Here is a 22,276-nt window from a genome sequence, read left to right as displayed (position 1 = left end):
ATAGGTTGCTAATTTAAGTCGTACACGCGTCCTCTTTCTCCCTCTCTCTCATTATTTCACTCTTTCTTTCTCCCGTCTCTGGTTCTCTAGTCTCCGTTAATTACAGTGCAGCCGAGCTAATTGCATTCGAATCGGCCCGCATAGGGGAGAAGTTTCTCGCCGTCCGTGAACGTCGCACGGCGGAAGAAGCGTGTGAGTGTCTCGCAAGCGAGGGAAAAATATACGTGACCGGCCAGATTTTCGCGAATCGAGGATGGCACTCAAGTTCTCCATAGGCCACTTTTACGAGACCTATGTAAGTACGAGGGACCCTCGACCCGGAAGAAGTCCCTTCGCACTCCTCCATTTATATTTCGGTCGTCCGTCTGCCGGAACCAACCACCTCGATTGACAGATTCCTCGATGAGGTCTGGAGTCGTTTGTGGTTTTGTGGAAAATGCAACGATGGGCAGAGACTGCGTTGAAGGGAACGGTATAATTTATCGGTTTATCTCACGATGAAATGAATACCACAATTTAATCGACGGCAATTAAAGAAATATTTGATACTGGAAATAGAATTCAACGATTCGAATTCTGAAAAAATATATAGGTATGCGAATATCTGTTCTTCTAATAATTACAAGTAAATCGCAACTTTGACGTCGGAACAAATTATAACAGGTGAATAATTTCTTCCAAAACGACGTTAAATCTGTGAATTAAGAAGCTGCCGTTCGAACATTTGACACATGTCGCAGCTTTCTCCGTGGATACTAAACCGTAGATATAAATCCGCCTCCCTCCCCCCTCCCTATTACAATGGATTGCTTATGAGACACGTGTCGAAACGTATTTCGAATCCAGTCAATAAAGTTGCGTTAGGCATGAAAGTTAACGAGTTATAAAGTTACGGATATTATTTTCATGTCGCTTCTGTCCTCCCCCGATACTCGTCGCGTTTGTTAAACCGCGCATATAAAATTCTGTTGCTTCAAGATGCAGTGGCGCTTTACTTTGTACATACACCAATTAATTTCTACACATTATTGCGGTTATTGTGGGCAAATAATTTCGCGCAAAGTTGCGTTAAAGAATTGAAACTACACTCACTTCTATATCTCCTTAATATCTATAAAGTTGTTTGTAGAAAGGTAATATCCAGAGATATTGGATTTTAATAGTATTATGCACTTATCTCTCGATTTAAGTTTCAACTTGTTATATGTTTGCCGCTTGCCGCGTTCCTGTTAGATTTAATTAAGCTGTGAAGTTAATTTGAAAAATTAACAGGAAATTATTGTTTCAAGTACTGGACTTTGGAGAACTAAAAAAAAGTCACGATAGTTTCAATTGTTGAAAAGCAATATAGCGAGAGTCTAGAAACATTCTTTTCTACCCGCGCACTTTCTGTTGCCAAAGCATCTGTAATTGTTATTTTGATATTACGATTTTTTGCATTCTTTTCTCTAGAAAATAACAAGACAAGTCAAGCAGGCAGGCCGATCTGTTTGAAACCATCTTTAAGAATCCCTCCCGTCGCGGATATTCGCGGTTCTGCATCTCTCCCTCAAGGCGCGAGAGACTGTAAAGCATTTTATGCGTGCACGCACGCACGCATATGCGTGGCAAATGCCAGAGGAACGAGCGCGGGTCGAATCATCAGAACAATACGTTGCGTTGGCGCGATACGCCAACTCGAAATGGGGCCAGAATAGCGAAGAAAGAAACAGAGAGACTGGCCGGCGGTGGTCTCCGTTAGAGTTGGGCAACTGAGCTCTCTCTTTCTCTCCCTCTCTCTCTCTTTCTCGCTTTCAGCTCAGGGCTCTGTCAAAGTCGGCATATAGTCGGCAAGTGCTACAGCTGCAGCTGCTATCTCAGTAGTGAAGCAGAGAGCGACCACGAACCGGGAGACCCATCGCTCGCGTCTGTCCGCGCGAGGTCTTCCCTTCTTCCCCCGAGAAAGAATTGGAGATCCCTTTTTCCTCCTGGAACTTAGTCTCTTTATATCTTTTTTTTCTCTCTCGCCCGTCGTTTTGCCCACCGTAGTGCAAATTGATCGGGTGCTGGTGTCGTGGCTGTTTGTTGTGTTGTTGTTGGTGGTGGTGCTGACTGAACCCAGTCTAGAGCATGACGAGGAGGCACACGGTGATCGTAAAGCTCAAGAGATCCAACACAGGCAGGCCATGGGGCATAAGGATCGCCGGGGGTGCCGATCTAGGCACGCCGATCGTTGTCACCCGCGTGAGTTTGCTTCTGCTTCTTCTTCTTCTTGCCTTAATTCCCGCCCGATCACCTCGAGTCTTCAGTTAATCTCCGAATTAAATTGTTAGTTAGGGATCTCTCTGTGAAACTCGAGGTGGACTCCGTCAAGTTCAAACTTGTTCTCAAGCTTTGTGCTTTTGGGTCTTTAAAAGAAAAAATAATGACATAAACGACGAATGAAAACGTTATAGCTCAAAAGATATATGATGAAAAAAAGAGGTGACAAATTTTCCTAATGTTTCAAATAGAATGCAAGTTATTTAACGTGTAGGCAAGTTAATCAATTAGCTAGAACGTTCAAGAAATTATAAGTTACATGTAAAAAATTATAATTGAACTTGTTTGTGATTTACTTGTATATGTTAGAAGTACTTTTTAATTGATACAAAGTTGCAAGTGTCAATGTTCATAACCGACATAGTGTAAAGCCAGTTAACCAACGAGTTAAATGGGCGACTCGAGGAGAAAGTATGCAAGAGCCTTTTTCACGATATTTGGGGGCAAATCTTATCTCCGGGCGAAACGTAGTCCTCTCTCAATAGGGAGGCTTCGTTGTCCACTACGGTGTCCACTTACTTGGCTTCGATACGATTTCGCGCTGGCGAACATCGCGGCGGAACAATACAAGTAGACGTAACGCAATCCCCGTGAACATTCGAAATGGAGCGGGCTGCCAAGGAATTCTTAAATCAACGATTCGATCTAGCGCCCGTTGACATTGATACACGATACGACGTGTTGCATCTCTGAGCCCGCGCCGAAACACGGTCCAACGAAATAGCCGAAACGTTTTCTCACCGCAGGCACGCAATCGAGGAGTACTAGAATTCCTATTGTTCGAAAAGTTTTCTTAGTTCCCCGATTACATCTCGGTCTTTCATTTTCTGGTTAACTGCTAACTAGAGGTCAGTCGATTCTCTGTCCCTTCTTAGATATCCGGCAAACAATTTTTCCTGTATGAACATGAATAAATACATAGTCAGGGTTGGGAAGTAACTCGTTACTTGTAACGAAGTTACAGTTAGATTTACTTCTTTTTGGTAACTCTAACTTAACTTCGTTACTTTCTCTCAAACCGTAACTGTAACTTAACTCAGTTACAGTTTCGATAACTGGTAACTAATTTAATGGTTACTTTATATATTTTTTAAACCTCCGCAGATCGCATTAGACCTTGCATTTGTGTATAAATCCTTTATCGAGGCTTTACAATTCAAATGCAGATTTGATATTTTTATTTTCATTGCAAGAAAGTAACTGCAAAGTAACGACTCGTTACTTTTTGAGTAACTGTAACTGTAACGCGGTATTTTTCAGAATTGGTAACTTGTAACTGTAACTAGTTACATTTGTAGCGAAGAAACTGTAACTGTAACTAGATACTTTTATAAAGTAACTTTCCCAACCCTGTATATAGTATTATATAAAATTATACATAAAAATATGTTCGTAAATATTTTTGCATTGTATTATCATCATCAACATAATCGGCTCTACAGCCCCAAGTGGGCCCTGGCCTTCACAACAAGTTGCCTCCATCCCAGGCTCGTTCTGTGTTTTCGCAACAGTGAATTTTTACGATGAGGGGTTGCTAGCCTCTCGCCAACCCCCTTTTTGGAAGACAGGGATATGTGTGGCAGGATACTCTCAGTAGTTGCCACTTCTCTCTGAAAGAGTAGTAGCATCCGAAAAAACCAGCGGTATCCGTGGATGGATTTGAACTCAGATCTTCTTGTTCATTCATTTACTAAGAGCCAGTTTCACAAACGTCGGCTAATTGTTAACCAGAGTTCAGTCAACTCTCTATCTTTTTCTGTCCTATTATCTAATCAATTAATTGATTCTCTGTCTCTTCTTAAATAATAAGATGGAAAAGGATAGGGAGTCGACTGAACCCTAGTTAACAGTTAACCGACGTTTGTGAAACTAGCCCTAAGCAGTACACATTTTTCTGCGCCACACTCGCCACACTTTTACATTGTATATTTCTATATAATTCTATACAATTCTGCTATACAGTTCTGTATAATTTTATAGATTTATACGTGCTTTTATACGAAAAATGTTTGAAAGGCAACAAATTACTCATTTATAATTATATATAACTTTGTACAATTGTACACAATTGTATATAATTATAAATAAGCAATTTTTCACGTTAAACATTTTTTCAGTTGAAAGCATGTATAAATTTATAAAATTTATAATGCTCATGCATGTAAATTTTTTTACCGGTTAATAATATAGAAAAAGATAGGGAGTCGACTAACTTCCTGGTTAATAGTTAACCAAAAAATGAAAAACCCGGCCTTAATCTCTGTTTTCATCCGCGAATAAACTGGGCAGATAAATCGAATATTATTTCTTACAATCTACGTGCGTTTTGCCTCTGCAGTTTCACCTACGTTTCTTCTGATACGTACTAATTTTTGTAAGTCTTCGAACACGTCCGTCGTCAAACTGTAAAGGTTGAAAGTACAATAAAATTATATTTAATTCGCTACAATAATGAATTACATTTAATTCAGTAACAACTTTTAAAAGCTGTTTAAAGAATATCTTGTACTTTCAGAAGAAACACGTAAAGCTTCGAGAGGCATACTTTCGCGCGATTTTAGAGATTGTTCCCTGCGAGAACAATCGATAATTTTGCAAAGGTAGTACGACAACAGTTATCGCTAACGGCGCCGGGTCGGCGCTCTGTTTGCAGTCGGAGAACGAGGCGCTCCAGAGGGGTGACATGATCAAGAAGATCGACGATTACGACGCGCGCGACGTGAGGCATGTAGACGCACAGAATCTCCTCCAAAACTCCGAAACCATAAAGCTAGTCGTCGAAAGGTCTGAGCCGTCGAGCGCCGCAAGAACATCACGTACAACCACCGACACTACCATCACCGCGTCACCATCACCACCCACCATTTTCAGGCCGACCGTTGGCAACTGGGCTGCGGCCACTAGTCTGTCAGAATGCAATACTATCTTATTACTATTTCGCGTTATCCCTTTTTCACGCCGTCAGAGAACAATGACACCACGTCGCTGCCGCAATATCGCCGCACGCCGCTGATTAATTCTCACCCCCTCGATTCGGTTTATCTTCTTCGCGCAAAGCACGACTGACATTTCTGGCCGCTGCAATGGACCCTTTACCACTCACTCTCGCACCGCGGCGATCGTCTTTCACCGATAGCAGGGCGAATCAGAATCTGAAATGATTTTTCTCTTGAGTTAAAACTAAGACTCGTCCTTGTACGATTAATTCTGTGCAGCTAAAGGCGATCGCCGCGAAACCGCCACGAAGCTGCTTGCGTTTTGCCGCTGTTGCGCTGACACGAATGCGTGGTACCTGCCGTACCTTATTAATGTCTCTCGCAATTCCTTCACGCAGGTACAAACAGCCGAAAGAGCATCCGCAAGAATTGCCGAAGAGCCCAGTACCGCCGCCCTCGGTCGGCGTATACGAGGAGTACAGGTCAACGCCGACTCCGGAATTCGGTCTTCGCAGCACGATCGTTTTCCCGCACGAACACCTCGACGAGATCCGCGAGGAAAGGGTTCACCTGTCGCAGGTATTTTACGCGTCTTATTTCTGTATAAGAAGTAGACTTAAATAAAAACAAACTGAATAATTGAATGTAATTAAAGTATGCTGGAAAAATGAGAGAGAGAGATCAATTGTACCGCAATTTGATTGTACAAAGAATCGTTTCGTGGAGCAAAGCAGAAATAAATCTTCGCTGAATCGGTCTGCTGAATAAAGTCGGCCTTGCTTAAGTATTTTGCTGGATTTGTTTAGATCCAGCCGGAAAACCCGGTGCACCAATGGCGAGTCTTGAGAGCAATTCCGAGGGAACGGGAACGGAAGTGCATTTAGTCTTTGAAACAAACTGAAAATTGAATTTCCGAGGCACGTGTCGACAATGCAAATCCGCTGGGGGAGTTCATTGATCCGCGGTTAGGAACAGTCGGCCTTGTTTCGCCGTATAAATCAAGATCCGACATCGATATTTATTTCTTCCCCGGATTGAAATAGTCCGCAACAGTAGAACAGTGTAGCCGCGCCGTTTGAAGAATCTCTCCCAGGCCAATCGTTCTTGCCGCGGTCGAACACAGAGCAACAATATTACACGTGCAAAACGTACTAGAAAAAAGTAGCTTAAGACGTTCAAACACATAGACATAGTAAATATAGATTGAGCGTCCCATTTAATAAGCTGAAGCTTGCGTAGAGAGAGAGAGAGAGAGAGAGAGAGAGAAGATTTAAGAAGACTTTCTTGCTCTGTCTTACACCATCGTAAAAGAAAAGAATCGTGCCTGCGCAGTACTACACAGACGTGATTCTCCCTTGTCACGATGGTGAGACAGAGAAAGACGGTCTTCTTAAATCTTCCCTGTCTTTCTCTTCACAAGCTTCAGCTTATTCAATGGGACGCTCAGTCTATATTTACTATGTCTATGTTCAAACACAATACTTGCAGAAAGTTTCATCTAAATTAAAACTTATTTGAATCGCAGTTGGTAATCGCAGAAAGAGAGAAACGCGCGTTACGTAGGATTATTGATATCGGCAGACGCCAGGGTTCGACCGATGGCCGACAGCCTCGTGCGAAATTATGCAACCGAAAGCTAAAAGTAACAAAGTACAGGGTTGAGAGTCGTAGCTCCTTGCCCATCGCTTAAGCGCCACGAGTCCCTTCCCAAGGAGACATGAAAATCAAGATGATGTCAATTTGACTTTTCATTTTCCCTTGGGTTTTATTTATTTTCCAAGGATCGTCGGGGAGTTTTTCTTTGTAGCGGGTAGCCAATCCAGTGATAAATGACTCGTCGATCGATGTCGAAACGAAGTAGATTCATTTCTCACTGAGGGAAAGCATCGCAGACAATCGCACAAATCGGCAAGATTGCTCATACATCTCAGAATATCTTTCCGCCTGTTTTCTCGATAATTTGAAAAGCACGGAGGAGAGCTTAGCTCTGCAGGCCTCTTGAGGAAGAGAACCGTGTGTCGAACTAAACGTTCGAGCCGCATGCGAGGCTCCGTTTGAGGAAGGAGATTTGGAAAGACAGATGAAAGAGTACGTCGTAAAATAAGTATAGACGCGGCTGTGTCGGCATGCGAATCGCCGTAATAAGAGGCGGCCCGTTTCTCAAGTCCGCATGGTCGGTGGCGTCTGGCAAGCTCGAGCTCGTTCCGAAATACCCTTCTGCACTTTGAAATCCAATAAGTCATTGCCGGATCACACGCTACCGGCGCGGCGTGACAGGACATTTGTCGCGTGTAATCCCTTCCGCCGCGTTTCGAAATTCAGAATGACGAAATACGGGGGTTTGATTCTCGCATACATTTGAAGGAGAACGCGTATGCGAAAATTCTATTCTTACAGAAAAGTTGCAAGTCGATTGAAAGCTATGCGAATCAACTTGCAATTTTCCCGTAACAACAGAATCCTCGCATACGTTTCTCCCTCGAGTGAATTCAAAAATCGAGCTCTGGCCCGCTGTTAGCATCGTATCGCGATAATCGATAATCGAGTCGCGTAAACGGCGCGCGTATGAAAATTCCGCGGGAAAAAGTCTCGTGAAGGAGCGATTAAAGTTAAATTCAAGTTCACGCGAATGCGCGATTAACTCGGCCGACTTGTAGAAGCGGGGAACCCGCGGGTTTTTGGAAGAATGTCAAAGTTCTGCGATTTTAACGACGACGGGGGGTAACGAATTGCGATTTCGCGTCCAGATGTCTCCCGTCGTTTAACGGTGCGTTTAACCGGTTTTGCGAGAACGATACCGACGAGACCACGAGGAGTGGTAGAGGGGGAGGGGGAGGGAAGCGCGTCACCGCGTTTATTACGGCGACATCGCGTATATCGCGGTACCGGGGTGCACCGTGCACCGCGCGAGGCGATGGCACGAAGGTGCTTTTATACGTGGGAAGTCCGAAGTGTGAATATATTTTTGTTGGCCCGCCACGATGCCGGAAAGCCCGCCGCCACCAGTAGAGCCGGTTGCCACACGCTATAAATATCGCTTTTGCATCGAAACCACCTCTACCTGCCCCGATCCGATACGTCCCGCGGATCCAGGACGTCGCCGTTCGCGCTTTCGCCTGCACTGATAAAAAACATAGCTTAATCCAAAAAATATTACTTTACTTAAGAAAATTATTCATTAGGTGGCTCCTAATAGCTTATCAACTTAAATTTAAAAAATAATAAACAAATTAAAACATGCATTTCTTTAATTTCGTATCAATATCAGTATATAATATCAAACAGTAGATAATTTTATATTTAAAAAATTTTACTTTAATTCTATAAAATGTTTACTAAGATATAAGTTTTACAGCGAAGAAAATTAGATTTCTTATATTTGACGAAAACAATATGATTTCATTTAATAAATATAATAGTATTCTCTATCTCATGAAATCTTTAGTTGAATGTAGGAAATGTAATGATTTAAATTAATTTACTTAATATAATACAGTATACACAGATTTGCTTGAAATTTGATATTTTTATTTTAATAGAATAAATATTTACTTCAGTAAAGAGAATCATTTTAAGTAAATCTATTTATTTAGTTTAAAAAATTTATTTGTCAGTGTGCTATATTCCCTGCGGGCGGACTTCATTTTTTTGCGGCCGAGAGATAAAGCGCTTTATACGAAAAGTAGATTTTCTTTAAAAATCTCTCCCCAACTATTACCCAGCGGGAAATGACTCGTCGATTGATGTCGAAACGATGCCAAATCGGCATCGACACTTTCAAATTGATGCCGAATCGACGTCAATTTGACGGTGTTGATGTCGATTCGACATCGTCCCGACGAATCATTTCTCACTGGGTAGAAGATATTTAAATTGCAAATAACTCCCTCGAATTTTTCCTTTTCAAATGGCGCGAGCTAGGACCGCATTTAAAAAAGCTTAAATTATTTTGTGAGATATTCTTATAAAATAAAATTGAAATTTTTGAAAAATATCGATGGCGATCATATTCGATCGTGAAAAAATAATTTGCAGATTTATGTTTTCTTTGTGGCCACGAGTGATATAGCGATATAAAGAAATTTCTCTTTAATGTGCCAAACATTTTTTTAATTGAAAGCAACTAGAACATTATTTTTCTAAAATAGCGTAAATCAAGATTAGTCTTTTATGGATATTTAAATCCAAGAAATTAAAACATATTTTTATGAAAATTATCGCTAATGACATTGGACATCTTTGATTGCAAAAAAGAATATGCGGTACTTAAAATACGTTGTAAAGTGTTTAACGTATATAGATAGGGGAAGATTTATCGATATGTTTTGGCAATCAAAATTTATATTCTCGAATAATTCCCTTATTATTTTATCGCGAAATTCTGCTGCCAAAGAAAACGCCTTCCCCGATTATTCTGAAGCAATAATCAATTTGTAGGAAATTTTAGAAGAGCACGAACAAAAACATTAATTGCAAATGATTTAAATAGGATATTTCTATTGACATTGACATACATATAGGAGAAAATTAATGAAACTTTCTCGAACATTATCAATTGAATGAAGCTCATTGAAGAATAATCAACAAAAATGTGCCTTCGATGTAAAAGTCGTTATTATTTATGAACGTATCTTTCCGATTTCTCAGTCGAACGATAATCCGATTGCGGTCGCCGCGTCTGAGATTGACGTGGAGCATTCGACTCGTGACGCTTTTCCGGTGTCAAGAGCTTCTACGTGGGGGCGAGAGCGAGCGAATTTCGAAAGTGGTCTCCTGAGAGAGAAAAAGAGAGAGAGAGAGAGAGAGAGAGAGAGAGAGAGAAGCCGCGTGGAAAAGGCCAGAGTTAGTGCCGCCCGCGCTCGCGCCGAGCCAGTAGTGCTTAAGCGCGAATAATCCCGCGAGAGTCGCGAGCGAGGGACGACGCGCGAGGACGATTACGAGAATCCGCGAAAGGGTTGCCTCCGCGAGAAAGGGGTGACGTAGGTCGGAGGTCGCGAGGGAAGCCTCTCTCTCACTCTCTCTCCGCGGGACGTCTCTCGACGGACGGGGACGAGAAGATGCCCGCTTACACGACCGTCTATCGCTACAACATCGAGCATCACCCGAAGGAGGAGGAGGCGGCCGTTTACTGGGTACGAAAGTAGACAAGTTCGTTTCCGTCGGTCTCGTTTAGGCTCGTTAAAGGTGGAGGAACCCCCCGGCAAGGGCGAGAAGCGCCGACGCGAGTTTCTCGCCCTTGAACGCGCGTCTTCCTCGCGAACAAAATGCGGATCTCGCGCGCGAGTGGCGGGCTACATTGTAGAAGTTATCGCCCGGTGACGCCCGAAAAAGAAGTTTACGAAATTTCAATAACGTTAACATACAATTTCCGCTGTATTATTTTCGTTCTTACTTTCCCAGAAATTTTCCCGGGGATTTTTCTGGGATATTTCCCCGATCGTGTGCAGTGCAATCTGCAGTTTGCAGGGCTTTTCTCTCTTAATGGAGACCCCTCTCAGAATTGCTTTTAATTAACGTTCAATCGCTCCAAGTGTCTAATCAATTAAATAATGATTTGCATCGCAGATGAAGCTCTATACCCAATTCACATTTACCGGGAGATCGTTCTATTGAGTTGTTTAATTGATTATTTGACACGAAAAAAGTATAAACTAGAAAATGTACTTTTACAAAGTAAATTTATTATTTAATAATTATGTTGTCCTCGACATTAGGCAGCTTTCTAAATGTCTTCTCTTTCGCACGCTGAGTTACCCGTTTAGAAAGACCCCGTTTTACGCAGTTCATTCTTTTTCATCTGGATGGCATTTGCGCGTGGGTTTGCCCCCGACAGCATAACAACCATAAAGCTCAAGCTTAACAAATCACTCTAAAAATATCAAATAACACAAGTTTAGCTCCACCGACGCGTCGTATCGATACCGAATAACGACACGAGCGACAGGATCGCCGGGCGATCTAGATTTCGCCTGGCTCAACCTTGACACGGTGCTCAAATGTAAATAACGCGCGATTCTGTCATTCCGGAGAGGAATTTGATCGGTTCTGCCTGTCCCGCCGCGCCGACGAGGACCCCCGAAGAGGGCACGGTGGTGTCCGCGGTCTATCGGAGCCGCCGAGATGAAAGGCGGTTCGGGCGTGAAACGTAACGTGCTTTAATAAACGCGCTATGCAATAAAACGCACGTAGGCATCGCCATTACGGATGCCGTTCATCGGTATCGCGTTCTATTTTCGTCAACGGGATCTGGGTTACTCACGAACACGCGAGAGAAGCCGTCATACAAAGGCACACCCACGGCTCCGCCGACCCCATCTTCGAGAGATTTCGCCATTTTTTTTCCCCAAGAGCGACGATTTTAATCGACAGTTGATCGCCGCGCGCCGGAATTAGCGCAATGATTTAGTTTACATTTTTTTTCCTGATCAACATTCGGATGGGAACGCATGATTATTTTCGGACACGCGTGTAAGAAGCGATAACTTACGTGAAACACCCTGTACCGTGATAGGACGATCCATTTCTAACGTCTGTTAGTTTTCTCTTGTTAGATTGTGCAGTTTCAATGAATCGTTTAAAAAGACTTCGGGCGAATTGGAAAATATGTGAACCTAGAATTAATATCTCTGTAGATCGAGTCAGGGTTGGGAGGTAACTCGTTATACTTTCTCTCCGTAGCTGTACCTTAACTCAGTTACATTTTTTCGATGCCCAGAAACTAATTTAATAATAGTTACATTAATAGTTACTTTATATATTTTTTAAACCTTCACAGACCGCATTTGGTCCTGCATTTGTGCATAAACGCCTTTATCGACGCTTGACAATTCAAATGCAAATTTGATATTTTTATTATCATTGCAAGAAAGTAACTGCAAAGTAGCAGCTCGTTACTTTTTGAGTAACTGTAACTGTAACTAGTTACATTTTTAGACAGAAAAAACTATAACTAGATACTTTTATAAAGTAACTTTCCCAACCCTGATTATTGAGTACGTACATGTGAGAGAATTTTCTTTTAAAGTTTACCCTGAAAATCATGTAATGAAGAACTTTATGAGAGTTTTGTGAAATTTTACCATACATTCTACTAGTAACATGTATACTGACAAGTAAAATGTATGGTAAAATTTCAAAAAAACTCATAAAGTTCTTCAAAATGTCACGTTGTCCCACGATCACATGATTTTCAGGATAAATTTGAAGAATTCTTCCCGTGTACTAATTACTCTATTAATCTGTTTATTCTTAGTTTGGCAACCAATTTTTTTTAAATCAGAAAGCGATGTAAATACAAATGATTTTGACGTCAATAGAATGTTTGCATCGGAAATGGAGCAAATCGGAAATTACTCCTTACGAAATTAATTGGATTACTATCTTAATTATAATTTTCTATCTTTCAGCGTGCGTTAATGAAACATCTGTTCGTTAGCGTGCCTCTTGCCAACGTGCGCCAATCAGTTTCCAAAGAGTTCAAGTTTCACCTCGACGCCAAGCAATAAACACTCTGCGAAACAGCTGTTCGCTCCGTCTGAATTTAGTTCGTGAGACCTTTTACAAAACGACGCACGAGCGTGCGCATGCTCGCGCAAATTCTCTAAAAAAAGAAAAAGATCGTAGATCCACGGGAACGAAAATTTTATTGTGAGAGCGGCGAGATTAATTGAATCGCTCAACTGAGCTCGATTTTTAAATAATCATTGTTCCAGCACTTTTGAAAGGCAACAACTAGTCTCCTTTTCCTCCAAATATTAAGCGTACAAATAAAAGAACTGTGTCGTTTAATTCTTTTAAAGAAATTAAATTTAGAGAATTAAGTAGTACAATTTTTCTCGCATTTAATTGATTGACGATTTCGAGTTTTTTTTTACGTTTAGAAAAGCATGGAAAAATTGTTCTACAACGTCAGTGGATAGAATCGGAGTCGTCAAGATCTACAATAATTAAGCTTTCAATCGACCATAACTGGCAACGTGTTTTTCTAACACAGAAAATTTTTATCGAAATTTATCCTAAATATTTCTACAAGCCGTTTCAAAGTTCAACGTCAAAGACGCTTGTCATCGAGGCCGAACGGAAGTGGGACGCCCTTTGGGCTTGCGGACGGTCCTGCACCCGACCTATTCCTTTCTCGGTCATCGCGCGATCTCGTTAGCGTTCCAACGGGAGACGCTTCCCGTCCACGAACGAACGGGCGGGACGCTTCCTGGTGAAAAAGTCACGGGCGAAAAGAAGCGCGAACGCGAGGCGCGTGGGGGACAGGCGGTTTTTGTGGCTCGGGGCGCGCGTTATTTTTGCCGGCTGGGAGCCTTCGTTCTATTTCGAGAGAGTCACTCGCGGCTCACCCTCTAACATAATGGGACGTTTCTGACCCATTTATAATGGCATCATCGTAATCGCACGATGATTTCACGTCGCGGGCGAGAGTCGTGAGGCTCGCGCGCGAACTTGCCGCGACCGCGACCGCGATTCTAAAATTGTGGAACGTTGCAGCGTTGCGGCTGATGCCAGTGAACAATGGGTGCACACAATTCCTCACCCCCTTGATAGGCGGAACGGAGCGTACGAGGGACATTTTGCGTTTTTATATTTGAATGCATTTATCATTTAGGTCCGGTTTCGCCAACGTTGTTTAACTTTAAGCTTAGCTTAACTCGTTCTTTGTCTCTTTCCAACTGTTACTTTAGAAAGAGACAAACATGAATTAAACTAAGGTTGTAGTTGAACGACGTTTGGTGAAACGACGGCTCTGAGGTCCAGTTTCACCAACGCTGTTTAACTTTAAGCTTAGTTTAATTCGATCTTTGTCTCCTCCCAACTGTTACTTTAGAAAGAGGCTAACATGAATTGAACTAAGGTTGAAGTTAAACGACGTTTGGTGAAACGACGGCTCTTGTATTTGGTTTCTTATTCTTTCTTATTCTATTTTTATATCTTTGAAAAAAAGATTGGTCTAAAAAGTGCGGAGGAAAAGTAGAGAAGTGAGGAAAATTGTTAAATTAAGGCTGCGGTCAAGTTGTCGCTTCAAATGTTTCCAAGTACTCTCCTTCTCCTTTTTTTTTCAGTAAAGATAGAAAGAGAAAAGAAACACTTCGAAGCATTTGTAGCGGCAGCTTGATGTCCGATTTCCCCACTGTGCTCTGTAAGTTCGAGACAATAATTTCAAGGCAAATAGAAACGCTTCGTAAATCTCAAGCTGCCCTTCAAGAACGATTATATCCCGACGGAACTTCTGCATGTAGGAAGTGAAATGAGAGACCGCGAGAACGTATCACGGCGAGCTTTATTTACGGCTCTCCAAAGGTCGCGACAATTATGCCTGGCGCTTCTAATATTTTCGCTCCAGACTCGAGACTTCGCGAGAATATACGCGACGACGTAATATTACGGGGAACTCGCCTGAGCGGTTTGTTTTCACGGATGTTTCGGCAACTCGGACTGTAAACATAGAAGATCCGCGTGGCGAATCGACGATGTATGATGCGCCTGCAGATTCGCGTAATTTCGTAATGTCGCGCAAAAGCGACGGCACGTGACGGAACGACCCGTAACTTGGCAAGCCGGGCTCGTTCGCAATGTCACGAGGATGGTCGCCGATTTTATGTAATTTTCTCATTATGCGCTAACTCGGTGGAATTTTTGCTTCTCGTGACGCTCGTTCGAAACGACTTCACTACCAGTTCCGAGCATCAGAAACGTAGATCTGGTGCTCGCGCTATTTAAAAATTATCTACGTCTCGAAAACGGAGTAATAGAGCATTATCGTCGGAGGAGAAAAACGCTTAGTTTAAAACAGACAAATTTTGGAAAAAAATTCGCAAGAGAAAAGACCTTACATGACTATTTGATCTTTCATTATTTAAAGAACTCTTAGATGCCTATATTTTAAAGAGTTATCAAATCGCGACAAGCTGGTGCGTTCTCACTCGGTACTTTTTCGACCCGCGCTGCACCTCTTTAATGTTACGAAATGAGATCGTTGTCAAATTAGGCTGCAATCTCATCATCGTCGTCGATTTATTCTTGTCGTTGCTCGGAATTATGACGGCGTAAGAAGCGTCAGGGATTAACAAGCCACCTTTCGATCGCCATGGCCTCCATTGCGGTCTATTTTAGATCTCGTTAGTTAATTGGCACCGCTTCGACAGGATATCGTTTCATCTGCCCCATTAACTGCCATTACTCGCATAGTTACTGTCATATTAGCGTCAACGACACTTTACACGATAGCGAGATACGAAAATCCAATCGTTTGTATCATACAATAAGATGAGTAAGATAAAACGTCATACACCAAGAATATGTATAAAATATAATACAGCGAAATAAGAAAAAAGTGTCAGAGCTATTGTAATTGTGACCGTGTGTCTTTTAGCCCTACCGCACGACTCCTCTGGTCTTGCCAGGCGCCAAGGTCAAGAAGGATGCCCCTCTCGGTGAATGCTACCTGCGGCACCATCCGAATCCGATGATCAGGGCGGCGCCCCATCATTACGAGCCGGCTCACCCTGAAGTCGCTATGAAGCAAAAGGTAAAACCTACCACCAGCCGACCGCGGCGTCGTACTCGCGCGAACGGGGGTCTTCGCACTTTCTTGGAGACGCGCGTTTGTCAGACTAGCGTTTCAATTGTATCTCATTTGCACGTCGTCTGAGCAGGTGGCGGAAACGGTACTTCAGCGTGTCGTGGGACCGAATGAAGTTCCAAAGGTTTGGATCACTTCCGTTGTTTTATTCCTCGTAAGCCGCTACGAGAAACGACGCTTACGCTTTCTGGATGATCGATATGTCCGCAAGGAACTTGAGTTTCATTTTGGCCAGATGTCCCCGTTGTTTTACGAGTTTTCTCGCTAATGACTAATAACAACGATGAATTATAATAATCACGCTGTTAACGCGATTATTACAGGATGTCCTGGACTCGTCTGTAACTCGATAATCCGAAATGATAGCGACGCATCGATTACGTTGTGAATCGATGCAGCTCCCATTTTTATGACTAAATCGCTCTCGAGTTAACTCAGTTTTGTCAGCGAATTATCTTAATTGAATCTAATTAAATTTACACGACGTGATATAAATGTTAACTCGACTACACCAAAGCGACTCTCCGACGTTTATTCACCGGCAAACGTGTTGCTTTCATTATTGATTGCCACTCTGACGCGTTTCCAAAATTCTGAACTCTCTAAAAATCAATCGGTGAACTATCACTGAAAACAGTGACAATCCACTGATTGACTTTCAGAGAGAAGGTAAACGACAACGGAGCCGCGGAATGGCGACGAATATGAAGTAACATTACGACTGCTATTTTGTGACGGCGGTGCTTTGTAGAATAAGCATCGTGAGTCAAGTCCGTTGCGCGTTAATGCCGTAAATTTCCGACACAACGGAAACTTGGCATTAGTCAAATGTTTGTCCCGTCCGCGGTGCCAGCGCACTAGAGCTATGTTTATTTTTTACAATGCTATATTGTTATAACGTAATACCGTAGTCGCGAGTGACACGACTTGAGGACAGACTGCAACAATAATACGCAACATCTTTGGTGAACGTTCACATTAATACTGCGTTATTAATACGGAGACTCCGCTTAAATTGCTTATTCAAGTATCAAAATATTCACGTGCTGGTACATCCAGCTCCACTTTCGTTGCGTCTGTTAAATAAAAGTGTTAAAACGAGAGAAACGAAGTCCCAGAATAATCTCTCTTTTGCGCTTCTGCTTGCAGAACGATCGTACTTGGTCGTTTTATTTCCAAAGCCACGGGAGCTTCGAGTTTCGTGCGATATCGCAGATGCGGCCTGCTGCGCCGATTGTAAACGTAGAACTTCGTTTTTCTAGATTGTCCACAAGCAATTCAACTCGCCGATCGGACTCTACTCGGATCAGAACATCGCAGACACGATCAAGTGCCAAGCGTCCGCCGTACCGTAAGTAGACGATCACTACTCACACGATTGTCCACTAAAGTCTCTTTTTAACTAGCCTTTAACCACACTCAAACCGAATTGAGCACATTATATATAACGAATCGCTAATATGCCGTGATGCTTGCAGCAGTCACAGGTTAATATAATTAATACAAAATTGGCTTCGCCGCTGAATGCCGCTCACAACTCTCACAAACCGCTGTCACGTAATAAAAAAATCGCTCGTGCAGAAAAGTCTAATTTCTCACGTTAATCGAAGTTAACAGGCTGTTTAATTCGCACGGTTGACAATCACAATGGAAAAAGAGTGAATTCAAAAAAAATCGACACGACTTTCTATACTCTGGGAGATACAATGAATTTTCATTAATCTCTTATTAATCCACACTTGTTTCGTTGCACTTCTTATAGGCGTGTCTCTTAATCAAATATCCACGAGAAGTGTGATTCTCACAAAAATAATCTTCCGAGATCTTTTTTTTAGAACGTAACGGAGCGCGAACGAGAAAGAAATTATCCTTTTCGGAAGACGACGGTAGTTCCACGAAGACGGTAATTCGGGAAAAGAAATTATCAATTGGAGAAATAAATCGAGTTCATTTTGCTCGATCGAGGGCACACGATCGTCGATGGTCGATCATTAAATGAGAGGGGACATCGGCTCCCTCTCTCTTTTTTTCCTATACGGCTCTCTCGAATTTTCCTGATGATTGATTACTTACGTAGCGGTTTGTTTGTTTTCCAGCATTTTCATAGACTTTTCCTTCCTGAAACAGAAACAGGAAATACAGGAGCAAGCGAGAATCTTGAAAGAGCAGGCCAAGGCCGCCTCCTCGAAGAACGTGTGGCCGCAATTCAATAGACCAAATTAAACAAAACTTGTCGACAGACGTTCGAGACGTTTTCCGATGCTTCTCGCACGTCGGATCTACGACGGCAGAGTTTCCCGGTTATCACGTGGACCGTTGGGCACGTTCTCTTGTTAAAGTACAGCAAATTATTGCATTCGATTGTTAGATGGATTATTAATTGAATTTGTTATACAATTTAATGAGAAAGATTGTTAAATTTAACAACAAATTTGACGATTCAGATTGTCGAAAAATTATAGAGAAATAATTATCACAAGTTTACAGAAGTATTTTGGGTATTGATTAAATTTATGGTACAGTTCGACAATTCGCCACGCTGTCGTTAAAATGCTATAATTAAATTTTTTTTTCAAGCGTCAAAAATTTCTTCGATTGCTATCAATGTTTTAATTGAACGCGATTCAACGTGGGCAATGCAATCAATTTAAAGTTAGTTTAATTGCCGATGGAGTTTAACACAGCGAACGTGGCCACTCTTTGATTATACGAATTCCTCGAAATGATTGTGCGATTATTATACGTATTTCGGGTTAGTTTGCCGTTCGCGTTACATAGTAGAGATCGTAGACACGAATTATTTGACGAAATTGCGAAATAATGCGAGCCCGTGCAAAAAAAGGCTTTTCCTTCAGCAGTAAAATTGTTGCATGTAACAGAGTAGTGAATAATCAATAATGAATACAGTAGTTGAGAATATCTACTAACTTCGTCGTTTCTTTAATGAGTGTTCGTATGCTTGTATATCGTAGATACCGTGCACGAATAATTCGAGACGACTTTCGAAAATTGCGCCGTTGGAAATCTATTTTCGCCACATCTTTCGGCACGACGGGCGCCGCTGAGTATTTAATAATGGGAATAAAAATAATCTGAAAATGATACCTGCGAGAACATTAATTGATAAGAGTCTAAGTAAAAATGTATTAAAGGTATATTTTCCCTCTCTTCCTTTTTTGTTACACAATTAGAACATATAATTTATTTAGCATCTTTTTTTATACCGACGAGAAGATCGTCACTTAAGACAAAATTTGAAAAAACGATGAGAAAGAAATTAGTTCTTGTTATAAATTAAAAACCAGGGAGAGTGTATTAAAAAACTGCGAGCGGAACTCATGATTCGAAATACGTTTTTTCCGAGTCTACCTTTTGTGAATATTCCTCTTTCCCAAAGATGAAAGGCGCAATTTCCGAAGTGTCCGACGAACGCGTTCTTCTTGATCGGGCATGCACGCAGGGTTTGCACGATGAGGAATGACCGCTCTTTCTCGATTGAACTCGGCTGGAGGACGCGTCTGAAAGTCGCTCTCGAACAGATTAAAGTAAACATAAGTAAATGTGCAAGCGCAAATTGGCAAATTGTAACCCCCGGCCGCTGCTAACCGATCCGGATAGAAAACACAAATAAAAAAAAATAAGAAAAAGAAAAGAGAAAGATAAAAGTCGCACGTGAGGGAGAAAGAACGAAAGCGAAATTAAAAGTCGTCCCCTGTACACATGCGGTACGTGCAGACTGAAGAAACCGGTGAAGTACGATCCCAGCAAGAGCGAGGCGTACAAGGCCCTGCAGGAGGAGGAATACGGGGATTACGTGCAGGAGGTCAGGCAGCCGGCTCGCACCGGTGTCTTTACGCCGCAGAAATCGAACAGGGTAATTATATCTTCCATTCCACGCTCCATCTTGTTATCTGCCGCCTCGGTTTGATTCTTATCTGTTGACAAAGAAATAAACAGTTAAATCTAAGCAATAAGAGACCGCATTCAACGACACGACCGTTTGTTGCACAGGTGTACCAGGCTCCGCCGAAGAGTCCGGCATACGTAAGTATCCGCATTTCTCTCGGTCAAATTTGCGAATCGACTTCGCCGGGCTGAGACCACGCGTCTCTTGCATCTCTCGCTCTCGCATGTCGCCGCATGCATTCTGTCGCAGCCCACGGTTGCGTTGACTGGCCCAGATAGCACGGATAATCCAAAAGGAATTCTTTCTCCTTTTCCACACTGAGGAAAAAGGTGTTGAATTAAAATAATGTTTCTCGATTCAATTAAATGCCGCGGTCAGTGGCTGCCAAGCAAAACTTTGTTAATTCACAAAAATACATTAATTAAAAAATATCTACATTTCGAATTAACTAAACATATTCAGTAATATCAACAACTTTTTTGTCAGTGTGAAAACACTCTTAAGAGTTCAAAAGGAATTCGCTCTTGCGTCACCAATTCAGAGTCCTTTTTCGCATGTAAAAACAATTGTCTTTTAACACTCTGCTTTTACACTCTATAAAAAAACGCACCGGAAAGGAATTCCTTTGAATGGATTACACTAATTCATGAAGAATTTAAAAGAGTGAATCCTTTTTGAGCTCGCAACGATCACCCGTTCTATTTGGATGCTACATTCTCGGCGCGAACTCGAGGCTCCTCGCGTCCTGCGCGAAGTCGTTCGGCTGCGTCGCGTCGCACGTCTCCGCGGAACCACGGGAAAGCGTTGAAAAAAAGAAAAAGGTTTCAACGATTTCAAGAAACGAACGAGAAAAGGAATTTTTGAAAAGAGTCGCCCCGCCGCTGAAGCGGCTCGACAGGTCGATCTTCTGGTCGCTCACGTTTATTATTACCGCGTCACTTATTGTTCGCCACTTATTTACCGGGAAGATTTATCGATCACTGGCCCGGCGCCGCGTAACTCTATAAGTTACCCAACGCAGTAACCGGGCGGTAAAACGGCACCGGATTATATAAGCGACTTGGCACGAGGCGCTACTCTTCTCTCGTACTTCTTTCTTTTTCGTCTACCGTAGCTGCGTGCCAAGGCGTCTCTCGGCTAATAATCGGCCGCCGCGTCTCACCGTCGGAATATCGCGCGGAGGATTCAACGCCTCTCCCTGAAATTAAAAAAAAGAGAGACTTCGCGTTTAACGAGATTACCTTATATTAATATATTATCTAACATGTATCATCGCCACTAACGGCTAACAACCCGCCAGCGAGAAACGATTTCGTCGAAACGATGTCGAGTCGACGCTGTTAAATTCGATGTTGATTCGATATCAATCATTTCTCCGGTCAAAGGCATCGATCTAATCTGCGGCATCTGTTTCATTAAGGGTGGATCATATAGGCGTCCCTTCCCCATCCCTTTCGTTAAGGATCTTATCAACGACTATTAAAATTTTCGCCGGAACTTGTACGTGCAGCGATTTCTGATACTTTTGCGCAAAACTGCCCCCGCGCCTGCTTCCGCGTAGAGAAAATTAATTCGTAGGGCCGATGCACGCTCTCTTTCTCTCTTACCGCGCTCTACTACCGGCTGGTTTTTCTCACGTAACGCTGCGAATACACGCATGCCGCTTGGCGAGATAGAGATTTATGCCTTGTCCGAGTTAAAGCGTACCTCGTTTGTGGAGAGCTTTTGCGAACAAGTAGAGAGCGGCTTGCGAGTGATCCCGTTTTTTCAGATGACCGTGCTCGACGACGACGGCGAGAGGATCCATCAGAGCAACAGCTTCAAGAGGATCATGTACAGTGTGCTGGGGCAGACCGACTATTAAGCCGAACTGACGCTATAAATATATATCGTTTACTTATGTTAAATAAATCTCTATATTTTATTTATTGTATGTACTACGCGAAATAAAAAAGAAACGAATGTCGAGCGCGTTGAGGCTCAGGCGTTCGAATTACGTTCCTCCGAGGAGAAGAAAAAAAAGCGCGCTCGTCGAATTGACGAACCGTTACTCGACACTCATTGCTTGCCCGATGAAAACGCAGTGCCCGTGTATCTCTTAATTAAGCGGTAGTAATAATAATTAGTTACTTTCGTACGCGCCGTTAGTACGTGGCTTGCAAACATTGCGCATTCTACTCGAGATTAATTAATACTTCTTCGCTGGCCTGCACCAAGATAGCTTACTTTCCCCGCCCTTATCTCCGCATCTCGATGTATCTATTTTTTGACGATCTATTTACACACTATACTATACTTTTGACATTGCGCACGATGAAAAAAATTAATTTTCACAAAATACGTTGAGTTCTTTTTATCCTCCCTCCCCTCTCGTAGATTTTTCGCTTAATTTTTGTGGGATCAACCTTCTCTCCCTTAGGCCCGGTTTTTCATTTTCTGGTAAACTGTTAACCGGAAGTTAGTCGACTCTCCATTGTGAGAAGAGACGGAGAGTCGACTAACTTCTGGTTGACAATTAATCAGCAAATGAAAAACTGGGCCTTA

The 22,276-nt window shown here is 42.4% G+C and overlaps 1 protein-coding gene across 10 annotated transcripts; it reads left to right on the top strand.

Annotated features, from left to right (window-relative positions):
• Window positions 1-93: 93 nt before the first annotated feature.
• LOC105564874 (PDZ and LIM domain protein 3) lies at window positions 94-22,070 on the top strand. 10 transcript variants are annotated; one of them, XM_012017618.1, is made up of 10 exons: window positions 1,829-2,223; window positions 4,955-5,208; window positions 5,636-5,816; window positions 15,616-15,771; window positions 15,899-15,949; window positions 17,088-17,176; window positions 19,561-19,699; window positions 19,837-19,869; window positions 21,153-21,232; window positions 21,504-21,587. In XM_012017618.1, exons 1-9 carry the CDS (start codon window positions 2,110-2,112, stop codon window positions 21,213-21,215), a joined length of 1,080 nt encoding a protein of 359 aa, XP_011873008.1. In that variant the 5' UTR covers window positions 1,829-2,109; the 3' UTR covers window positions 21,216-21,232; window positions 21,504-21,587. The 10 variants fall into 10 exon arrangements, with proteins under 10 accessions (XP_011873010.1, XP_011873012.1, XP_011873014.1 ...); XM_012017620.1 differs by lacking the exons at window positions 1,829-2,223; window positions 21,153-21,232 and adding an exon at window positions 94-295 and having other exon boundaries at window positions 21,504-22,070; XM_012017617.1 differs by lacking the exon at window positions 21,153-21,232 and having other exon boundaries at window positions 1,833-2,223; window positions 21,504-22,070.
• Window positions 22,071-22,276: the final 206 nt, after the last annotated feature.

Source organism: Vollenhovia emeryi, unplaced genomic scaffold (assembly GCF_000949405.1).
Source record: "Vollenhovia emeryi isolate VEMERY1.0 unplaced genomic scaffold, V.emery_V1.0 DF939159.1, whole genome shotgun sequence".
Lineage (NCBI taxonomy): Eukaryota > Metazoa > Arthropoda > Insecta > Hymenoptera > Formicidae > Vollenhovia > Vollenhovia emeryi.
This window is presented reverse-complemented; position numbering and strand designations above follow the sequence as displayed.